General features: G+C 30.0%; 1 protein-coding gene across 1 annotated transcript; it reads right to left on the bottom strand.

Annotated features, from left to right (window-relative positions):
* Positions 1-7,631: 7,631 nt before the first annotated feature.
* On the bottom strand, positions 7,632-8,807 carry LOC114409122 (dehydration-responsive element-binding protein 3-like). The gene has a single exon (XM_028372443.1). It carries the CDS (start codon positions 8,516-8,518, stop codon positions 7,952-7,954), a length of 567 nt encoding a protein of 188 aa, XP_028228244.1. The 5' UTR covers positions 8,519-8,807; the 3' UTR covers positions 7,632-7,951.
* Between the last annotated feature and the right edge of the window lie 3,246 nt (positions 8,808-12,053).

Genomic DNA, 12,053 nt, shown 5'->3' with positions numbered 1-12,053 from the left:
AGTGCGTAGGAAAATTGAAGTAAACTAAGAAAGGAAATGCTGTTTGAATTGAACCACATAAGAATCTCATGTAATTAAAATCTTAGATCATATCTCTAATTCAACACACGTTCGATTTTCATAGAGTTCTCAAATTCTAATTCCTCAGGTAATTTAGACTTAATTTTTACATTAAATCTCTAATTCCTTAATAAATCTAATCTAGAAAATAGGTTAAGAGAAGAGGATTGCAAGCATTGATGAACCGAAATCCTATCCCTAATATCAAATTCATCGTAATTCTGCTTCATATATGGAATCAGAACATGTTTTCCAATATAAAATAATTCAGAGAATCAAGGTTGATCAAAGCCAAGACAGAGATTAATTAATTAAGGCACAAAAGGAGAAAATTGAATGCATTGAATAGGAAATATATTGAAGATTTACAAAAATTGCATTACTACTACTACTATTTCACATGTGATGTATTTTCTTGGACATTTTTAATACTCGATCGGTGGGTCTTATCTGTATATAATGAAAAAAAGAGAGTGCGAGATATAAAGTGGTTTGCCTAATGTGACTCTTAAATAGGATTAAGAGTGAACTTCTATTATGATTTCTTTTTGAAGGAGAATAGAGGAAAATGAATGATAAGGATGATTTTTTTTTATTCTACCTCATTTGATTAATTTTTTTGAAGAAAATTAGATGAAAAATGAGGAGGGTTAAAACCCGTCCTTGCTCTTTTTACCTCCCCTCTAATATTAAAGGAATTTTAAACATGTGAGAGAGTAATTTATAATTTTTGAACTATGCTAATTAAATTTTCTTAAAATCTATTGTTATATGAATAAGATAGTATATATTATAATAAAAAAGATAGTATATATTATCCAAATTATCCGTTCCCTTCTCTTGTGAAGTAAATTAAAGGACCTACCTTCCCTTTCTTTACTTTACTTCCCTTCTCTTGAAATAAATAAGAAAATTTTCTCTTTTCCTCTTTCTCCTTTAACAGGAAGACATGCATATCAATTCAGGACAATGGAAATAATTAAAATTTATACATAAAAAATCACATTATAAATTTTAAAATAATGACATAAAATAACATATATTAAAGTTCAATAATATTTTTAAATAGACAAACTAAAAATATTAAAATCTTAAGATATGAATATCATTTTACTTGCAGACAAATAAAACCAAGACAGGCAACCACATAAAAAGTATTTACACATAATAATTTAATTCTTTTAAAAAATAAAATAAGAATTTAATTGAGGGTGATTTTATTGTTAGTGTAATTTTTTTACAATATTAATTAATCATAACTAATGCTTAGTATGACTTTGATAATAATTATTCTACAAGTCAATAAAATTATAGTATAATAATTGTAATTGCATAATAATGTAAAAACTATTTACAATATCACTCTATAGACTGTTTACTATTTATTCAATTTTTGATTAATGGTAAATAAAACACCACTATTTATTCTATTTAAGTTTTTCCCTAAACCCTAATTTAAAACTTTCAGATGAACCATTAAACCCTAAAAAAACCTTTCTAATGTAATGGATAATCGAACACGTACAAGCAGACCCCACCTCTGTATCGCGTTATGATAACGAACGAACGGCACGTTACGTATATCGTACGTAAATGATAAGTGTAAACATGTGGTGGATCAAAAGACAACAGAGCTCCATTTTCACCCTTCCATCAAACTGTAGTAATTCATTCATTGATTATTTGATTTATTTATCATAGTTTTATCGATTGCTTACTTCTCTGGTCCATAAGTTTTAACCTCTTTCGAAAATATATATATATATATATATATATATATATATATATATATATATATATATATATATATATATATATATTCTTTGTTCATACTGTTTATTATAATAAGGGTAGAAAACAATGATGGTTCGCATACTAGACAATTAATTATAACTAGCTAGCAACCTTGCTTAAATAAGCAAACACCAAACTCCATAATAACATATGCAAGGCCACTGAACACATTGCCCTTTATAGTAAATTGATTATTGAATTATTGATAATAGTTTATCATTTCCATACTTCTGGTCGATCAATAACTTTTAACGTCTCTTCTGATTAAAAAAAAAAAAAGAAATATATATGCTCTGTTCATAATGTTTATTATAATAAAGGTAGAAAACAATGGTGGTTGGCATACCTGACAATTAATTATAAGTAGCAACCTGGATTAAATAAACAAACACCAAACTGCATAATAACAGATGCAGAGGTACTGAACTTATTGCCATTTATGGTATACTGATCTCGCTATATTAGTTGATATGATGAAGCAGAATCAGCTAAATTGTCGAAAGGACAACGTCCACGATCCCTTCCATGTTATGTTGATTTTTAATTAATTATTTTTCTTTTTATGTAATGACACTATGACTGTCATGGCTGTTGCTGATGTTTATTATTAATTTATGCTGTAAAATTTATAATTAATATGCAATTTACACTAATAATTTTAATTCATAATTATAATTAAATAGTTTTCATTTTATTATAATTAATAATTATTTTTTATCTAATATTCTTATATATAAAATAGACAGGTGTAGCTTGTTAATGAACTTTTCTAAAATATAAGTGGATAATGTGTGAATAAATATTTGAAGAGTTTGCTAACTTCTTTTTTTTTAGAGTAAGTACATTAGAAAATTATAACTACAATTTTCTCTCTCTATATAAAAGTAGTAACTTACTAATTAATATATTCTTTTCTAAAAATATGAGAGTGTATGTTGACAAATATATTCTTGTCTATATTTTTTTTATAAATTTTTAAAACTGTTTTATACTTTATTAAATAATTTCAATTTAACATATAATATATTTTTTTAGAAGAAAACTATAATATACCTTTTAAGAATATAAGTAAGTGTTAATTATAAGATTATATAACTACAAATGAAGAATTTACCTAAAATTTGTTGTGTATGATCGTTGATTAAATTAAAAAAATTTAATGGCTAAATTAATAAAATTTAATGTGTATTAAGAATTATTGAATGAACTGGGTTTATCAAAAGTTACTTATTGAGTAACTTGATGTCTGCTTTACCTCAAAAAAAAACTGAACAACAAAAATAGGAAAACAAAATATTCATATATATATATATATATATATATATATATATATATAAAATCAATTTTTGATGTACAAAAATTAGGTACCAATTAATTTTGATTAAAATTAAAGAATGTTTTAAAGATAAAATCTATGTGAAATAACTTTTAATTAAATGATTGATTTAGAATTAAAAGTATCTATTAAAAATTAATGAATGGTATAATAATTTATGTAAGTTATATTGAGATAATTTGACACGATAATTTGGATGAATAAATAAAGAGTTAAGAGCACCAGAAGTTTTACATTTATGCTTTGTACATGTTTTTTGATTTTTTTTAAATCATTTCTGAAATTTTTGAAATTATTTTTTACATTAAGACAATAATTCATGTACTACGAGAAAATACATGTGATCATTATTGTCCTTTAAAATTGAACTTATTAATGAATGCAAAATAATAATAATAATAATAATAATAATAATAATAATAATAATAATAATAATAATAATAATAATATAGCAAGAAAAATCAATTTTTAATCATCATGCATGTTGAGTTGTAAATTTTTTTCTATTTTTATACATGTATGAAAACTAGTATGGAACAATGTTTCGTCCCTATTGGTTCTCACCAAATTTCATTATCACCCAAAAAATAAAGCACTCGGTTGGCCGTTGTCATATTAATAAGCAGAATCACTAATGTAATGCGGGCTAGGAGAGCTGTTCAGATGTCGACGTACTGCATGTAGCACCCTTACCGTACTCATGCTAATACTATATTTATTTTATGCTGAATATATAATTTTAATATTTTCTTATAATTATTATACACTAAAACAGTAAAACACTCATATATTTTTTATAGTAATAAGCAGAATCACATCTATATCTATTTCCCATATTGTGTAAAAATGATTTGAAATGCACATTATCAATTTGTAATGTGACACAAAATTAATATGAAAAATATTATATAATAAATCACCCAAAGAGGCAATTAATATTTGCATTTACTCATTTTTTAAAATTTTAAATATTTCTGTTATATATTTTTTTATTTTGAATATATTTTTGTCCTTAAAATTTATTTTAGTTCTGATTTTTGTTCCTATATTTTAAATGTTTAATTTTTATTTCTTATAGTTTTATGTCTTGGTTCTAAATAGTTTTGTTCTATTTTAGTTTCTATAGTGTATTAGCAATTGATCTCAATGGTTTTCTTTTTCTTTTTATTTTTTATGAAGCCACAAACATATTTTATAATAATTAATTTTGTTTAAGTCAAGTAAGACACCATGAGTGAAAAAATTATCTTTTTAAGTATTTAACATAATTACATACTTAAAATTTAAACTAAAATAATTTTATATTTATGTTTTTTTAAACACAATATTTATCTTTTAAACAATACTAATGGTGTTATATTACTAGAAGTAGGATTAAAATAAAATAAAAAATTCCTCTCTCTCACTGTCTCCCTCCTCCTTAAATTAAATGACACTTGCTATCTTATTTTAAAATACATAGTCCACTTTTATGAGATATGAATATAGCTTTATCTTTTTTTTTTATGACTTTTAATATCACCATTCACCCACAACTATTTTATAACTTGCATATTTTCTATAGCTTTATTATTGATTTTAAAACTCCATCTAAAATCATCATTTCATTTTTTAAGATCACAGGTACTAGTAAATTTTTAAAACTAGTTGTTAATTTTTTTAATAGGTAGAAATTAAAGATGATATTAAGAGATATTCGTGTATCATATTTAATCAATAGAATTAAATTTCACATTATTTATTAGTCATGAAATATCGGAAGAGAATAATATCTTAAAAGTTTATTTACTTTAAAATGAACTAAAATTTAATTTATATTTAATTTTATACGAGGGAAAGGTAAAGGACATTGAGTTTGATATTGTTAAGACTGAAAACATTGAACTATATTTTCTGGTCATAAAACTGCTGACGTTGCCCTTCTGACTTTTTGTTTTGTTAGGAGAAATGGCTAATCATTACTATCGTTGATCCTTTTTACAGGGAAATCCTCCATCTTCAAACCATAGGACATTTTCGTTGGTGCTATTCGTGGTCACAGTGGCATGTAAAGTCTAACCAAAATAGATTTTTGAATCTTTTTGATAGCTCACAATACATTGCATTGCCCACGATTTGGAGAACACTCCCTCAAGAAACTTTCTTATTTTGATAATGGGATAACAAATTGCATTTTAGTTTTACGCAATTCCCGGGGAGTCTTCTTATCGTATCTATCAATTTACATATGGTACTATCTTCTATATATTCCATTTACACTCTGGTTGGAGCAGCAAAAAGAGTAATGTAGGAGGAAGGAAAGGTTAGAAAAAAAGAATTATATATTTCCTTTGTTTGATTGTTTTTTTTTACTAGATTTTTTTATTGTTTTAAAAGTGAAAAGAAAGAACTAAAAAAACATGTGAGACCACGTATTTTATTTTCTTCTAAAAAATAAGAAGAAAAAGAAGATGAAAAATTATATTAAATGACTAAAATAACCTTATTTTTTTGTATATTTCTTTTTTAGTATGGATATTTGTGTTCCTATTTAACTTTTTCTTCTTTTCTAACAAAATTATCTCATTTTTTTTATTCATTTTTCTAATTTTCTTTTCCTTTCTTTTCTTTCACTTTCATTCTTAAAACAAACATACCCTTAATGTAAGAATAATGATAACTACGTTTTAAATACATCCTAGCTAGTGGGGTGCATTGAAGTAAAAAGAAGAAAGATAAAAAGATAAAAAGAAAATTATCGATGTGATAAAAAGAAATAAAGAAAAAATGATAAAATTAAATAGAAGAAGAAATAAATATAGTTTAAATATTTTCTTAATTTAAAATAGTATTCTTATAACGATTTTATTGATTTTTATTACTTGTATGGGCATTCTTTTATTACATATCATTTGGATTTAAAATTTTATTTCATTAAATAAAAAGATGAAGATGTATAAACATTCTATACTATTCGAAAAATTAAGAGAGAAAAAGAGGAAATTTTTAATATAAATATAATATATGATATAAACATTAATATAGAGAAATAAATGATATTAAATGCATGCTTATGATATAGGTTAAACTAATTTCTAGATTTCTAAACTATTTGATAATTTTTAATTAAGTCTTTGTTTTTTTTAATTGACTACTTGAGTTTGTATTTATTTTTTAATTGAGTACTTCTATTTATATCTTATTACAAAAAAATTAAACGTAAAGACCTAATTAATTTATGAACCCAATACTGTGAGGATTCTCACCTTTTCATTTTTTCATTTTAGGCTAGTATTCTTACATATGCAAGTCTAGAAATCACTATTCTCAACTAAATTCCTAAATTAGTATTCCCACACCTGCTTGTTCACTTAACTCAAATATTTATTCACAAAAGTCTTCGGGTTTTATCTTACAATAACTTTGCTACAAACTCACACAAGTGATTTAGATAACTATTTTTTGGAACAAATAGACGTAAGAATCCAACTAAAAAAATATACAGTTTCAAGAATCCATTTGAAAAAAAATAAAATAATTTAATAACATAATTAAATTTTTTCAAAATTATCAAGAATCTCGACTTAATTTAACCTGTAATATATACAAGTGACACTATAACTTTTTGATAAAAATGATTAAGTTTTTTTCTATAAAATAGAATTTTATTTGAGTTGATTAGGATAACATTGAGTAACAAAACATTGTTATGTTATTTAACAACTTTGCACCGATTAATTTACAGGATGGTTGACACTAGTGTCCATATATAATCTAGTTTAAAAACTTGTCAGATCCAAGTGACAGTTAACTCGTACACGTGAAGTGATGAAGGTGAAGAATGAAGATGCAAAACCAATCGTTCTAGCAAAAGCAAAAGTTAGAAGGAAGAGAGACATTGCACGTTTGCACTGAAGTGAATAAGGTTCCTTGAAACCAAATCCTTTTGCATCTTGAATTCAGGAGAGAGACCCAAGTTCAAATTCAGAAGGGAAAATGAGAGAGGTAGGGGTATGGAAAGATGTGGCTATAACGTGACATGTTTGGCTTTTGTATTTACAATAAGTGCGTGTCCTTTTTTTATGAAAATGAAATTGTCACTGTCATATATCAATATATCAATCTCTTACTCCCTCTTGCGCCAATCACAGTATTCCATTTGCCCAAAGAAAACCAGAAACCTTTATGGGTCACCCACCTCTCTCAGACTAATAGAGCGACAGCAAGAGAAAGGTACACACAGTGTTGACACACAGACAGCCACTGATCCTTTAACATTATAGGAAAGAATCTCTCTGCCAAGGAAGGAGCTAGAAACCACGATTGAAACAAGCAAAGATATACAATTACAACACTAAGTGTGGTGTGGTCAAATAACAGCATCATCAATATTCCCATTTTCCCTTTCCATCTCTTTTCGTACGGCTCTTTCCACCAAAAGACTCGAATAACAACACAAATATTAGTACTTCCCATCTCAAACTCCATTTCATGGATTACGCAATCTTAAGAAGAGTAAAACATTTTGTACCAAAACAAGTTACAGAAAATTTCTCCTCTTACTTTATTCATCTAGCCATTTACAATTAAAATCAGAGGAATTAAGAAAAAGACACAGAGACATGATGATGAATACGAGAGTGATCAGTAGCACTGGCAGCCCCCGAAAGAAAAACCACAAGTGGCTGCTTACTGCTTATAGACACACACAAACCAAAACATAAAAGAGATCGATATAAATTTATACAAACACAAGACATAGAATAGAAACTTGGATCGAACCTAGTAATTCCACATCAAACCCTCGAAACCAGTGTCTTGTTCGGTGTCAAAACCAAAGGGTGGCTGATACATCCAAGCATCAAGGGAATCAACAAAAACAAACTCCTTCTTTAAGTCAACAGAGCCATCATCGGTGCTTTCCAAAGAAGGAAGCTCTATGATTTGGCTCAACTCGTCAGAGGCAGAGGACAAGTCCATTGCGGAGACCAAGGAGGAGAGGGAGGAAGGGTCCATGTGCGCCGCCTTCGCCGCCGCGGCTTGAACGTCGCGCGGCGCCAGCGAAGCCGGGCGGGGGAGCGAGTTGGCCAAGTGAGGGAAGTTGAGAATGGCGGCGGGGCCTTTGATGCTGAGAGCGGCGACGTCGTGCGCTCTCGCCGCCATTTCCGGCGTGGGGAATGTGCCTAGCCATATCCGCGATTTCTTCCTCGGCTCGCGGATTTCCGACACCCACTTCCCCCAGTTCCGCATCCGCACGCCGCGGTACAAAGGGTGCTTGCTCGAGTCCCCGCCGCCGCGAATGCGTTTTATCTTTTTAGTCTCCGGCTCTGTCTCTGTTGAAACTCTCATTGTTATGGGTGTTGTGAAATCGAGGGAGTTAAATACCGACAAGATTCTGGGAAGAGGTTGTTTTCATTTGGCATGCAAGTGAAGTGAAGTGAAATTCAATAGCTGTGAGTTTCTTTTCTTTTCTTTTTCCCGGGGTCATTTCTCAATGACTCATATAACACTTATAAAGGTTCACAGAGGAGAAGAGGATGGACCCACCAGAGACAAAAAAAATGACTCACTCACCCGGCATAGCTTCTTCACTCGCACAGAGTTACAAGTTGGGTGAAATGATTTAGGAAGAAAAAAATAAAGAAAAGATCTGCAAGTTCGATTTTTTATAACAAAATTAATATCCTAACCAGCTAATATTTATTCACAAAAAAACTTCTTCACTGGCCTCGCCACTGCCACGAAACATCTTGTTATGTTTGCTGCTGCAGTGTATATATCGTATTTACTTCATTCTTATCTTTTTAACCACACCCTCCAATTTTCACCATTGTTGCACTGTTCATCTAACCCTTATCCTTTTCTCTTGAAAGTTCCTTCCTTACTGCAATGCTCTTCTCTTCTGTTTCATTATCGTCATTTCCTTCAACTACCACCAATAATTTGCCATTTTGTTTTTGTACAATTTAGTATTTTACATTTTTAAAAAAGTACTACTGCTGGCTGCTACAGGTTTGGTTAGTCAAATATAATAAGGTTGACCGCGAGTACCAAGGACGCTCTCCAGCTCCACTTGACCACTTGTGTACTTTTATATATTTGTTTCTCAATCTAGTTGAGGTTTTGCCTATGATAATTTTTTGCTTGTGATTTTCACTCTTTTTTTGGGGATGGGGAGAAGGATGGGTGAAATTGTGTGTTAGTTTGGCTTTGCATGTAGGTATATCATACGGCTAGTTTTATTATTAATTCAATGTCAATACCTTATTTTATATATATATATATATATATATATATATATATATATATATATATATATATATATATATATATATATATATGTATTTCTCTTCTCTCTCCATATCATATCAAAAGCTAAAAAGAGTGGAGAAACCATATGGTGTCCTCGGCCCAGGGAGATGTCAAAACACCATTTTTTTTCTTCATAATAATAAGGTTATCACTTCCAAGAGTTTGATTTGAGGCTCTCAATTCTTGCGTGTACGTCCAAGTCTCTAGTTGAAAGCAATTGTGTGGCATTTATACATGTTACAACTCATTAATTCATGCGTGTTGTTAATTAACACTTAATGATTACTTGATTAGAAATACTGTACGTAATTTGTTGGGGAATGCTGAATTAGTATATGTAATTCAGTAATCAGTACTCCCCGATCGGTCGGGTTTGTTAAGCTATTCTACTACTGATCGTGTAGCCAACCAATGCATGTGAGTGTTTTTAAGACTAGATAGTCAGGGCCAGTAATGATTTAGGTTTTTGGACCCTTCTTTTGAATATTTTTTTTCTTTCCTTTTTACCATATATTTATTTGCCACTACTCGTAGAAGATGCAATGATTTCTTTCTACTTGTTCCTACTCCTTTTCGGTTTATTGCTATGCGATTAGATCCCTCTTAAATTGATGGGGCCTGCCAGTATTCCTAGGCAATATTGTCCAATTCATGGTCTGTAATTGTCTCCATCTCATCATCACTCACATCTTAGACACCACAGACGGTAATCTTATCGTACTTTATTTTTTCCCTCTCATTCATTGGCAAAAAGTAGTTTTCAAAATAGTGAAAATACTACCGAAAGCTGTGCTATGAAAAAACATAAAAATGATATTATTCATATATATAAAAAAAAAACTCAATTTTATTGTACTTATATTGTCCTATGGGAATGAGACTATTTTGTTCCTTGTGCGTCCCAACCGCGTAACGCCTGTGTTGGCATGGCACTCATATGGTGCGCTATAGGTATTTCCATCTTGCCACGTGCAATTTGTCAACAGTGATTTAACTCTAATAAATGAATGGATCAACCCCACACACTAGCTTCAAAGTGACATTGCTTTGTCAAACATAGTATTAAAGGCCTCATTTTCCTATTAGTAAGATTAGACGCGTAACAAATAATCCTAGTAATTTACAGCGCCATAATTGTATTATTGATCAAGTGGTGAAAATAACAATAACCCACAAAGTCTATGTCCAAAAGATGACAACTTAACTTTATACTTTATAGCATCTGGCACTACTAGGGGTTGTACATTTTATGCTTTACTAACGACGAAATAGTTCGTCCATGGTGTTATTGTTTTATGCGTGTGCGTTTCCATATTTTCCCAAGTTTTGAGTACCAAACGATGCTATTGTACCTCCAAAATGAGCTGTTGCCTTTTGTGGTGTACCTGCCAACTTGTTTTGGACTTGGACCCATGAAATGAGCTTCTTTTTTTTTTTTTTTCAATCACATATAGGTCTGGTAACACATAAGACTTTTCTGCACAGTGTACAAGTACAAAAGAAAAACTCTAAGCACCGAACCGCAGCCACAAATGTCTTTTTTTCCCCCATTAAATAAGAAAAACGATTAAAAGAACCTTAAATGAGACATCTGGGGCACATTAAAGCATGGATCAGCGTGAGATCCGACAATAAGGCCACCCAAGATAAGATCTTTGAGTTGGTGAATGCATTGGACTTCTGTTTCAGGATTCCTGTGGTTGTATTGAGAGGTGAACAAGAACAGTGGACAGGTTATTGTTTTGACTTTTGTGTTCGATCACAACTAATTTGATTGATTAAGAGGACACATTATATACAGAACCTGATGTTCAGTCTGTGATCCGACTTAGGGAGGCAATTAGCAAAGTTTCGATCGAGATTGATGAATCTTATTAGCCTATAATTAATTTTGTACTCTTTAATCTCCAACCCATCTCCATCACTCTAGCCAGCCACACCCACGTGGCCTAGATCGAGAGAATCCTGAGAGTGAGTCTTCAAACATACATAGAATACTCCTTTAACATTATCAAGGAATTGATCATGACGTGCATTTACTGAGAGCTTATAGTTAACACTCAAGCCACAAATTTCGATGGTGGTGATATTTATTTGTATTCAGAAGCTGCTGAATAGAACATGAACACATGTAATATATATATATATAGTCAGCGGCGGATCTACAATATCCTCTAGGTACTAACAAAAACTAATAATATCAATAATTAATATCTATCGATAAAAAAAAATAATATCAGCGTCAGATATACAATAAAGTGACGAGGAGATTATGAGAAGCTACATCAACATTGCTACACGTATACTTTATGGGTTAATTTAACATCTCGTTTCTATACGGTATTGTATATTTAACATATCTGTTGTTTTTGGTGGGACTTGGGCAGAAATCAGTATCAATGGGGTGGGAGCATATCTTTGTAATAGGCACTATGTTTAGGCCTTGTCTCGTTTGATTGGGGTGCTGGTTATTGAACTGTTTATTTGTTAAGTCTACTGTCTCTGTACCCTTTTCCCTTAGGGTCGATTGCCACATCTTGTGTCGTTTGATCCTGGGGTGCTTTTTTTTTTT

This window comes from Glycine soja, chromosome 4, assembly GCF_004193775.1.
Source record: "Glycine soja cultivar W05 chromosome 4, ASM419377v2, whole genome shotgun sequence".
Taxonomy (NCBI): domain Eukaryota; kingdom Viridiplantae; phylum Streptophyta; class Magnoliopsida; order Fabales; family Fabaceae; genus Glycine; species Glycine soja.
Note: the sequence above shows the minus strand (reverse complement) of the source record. Positions and strands in the feature narration are given on the sequence as shown.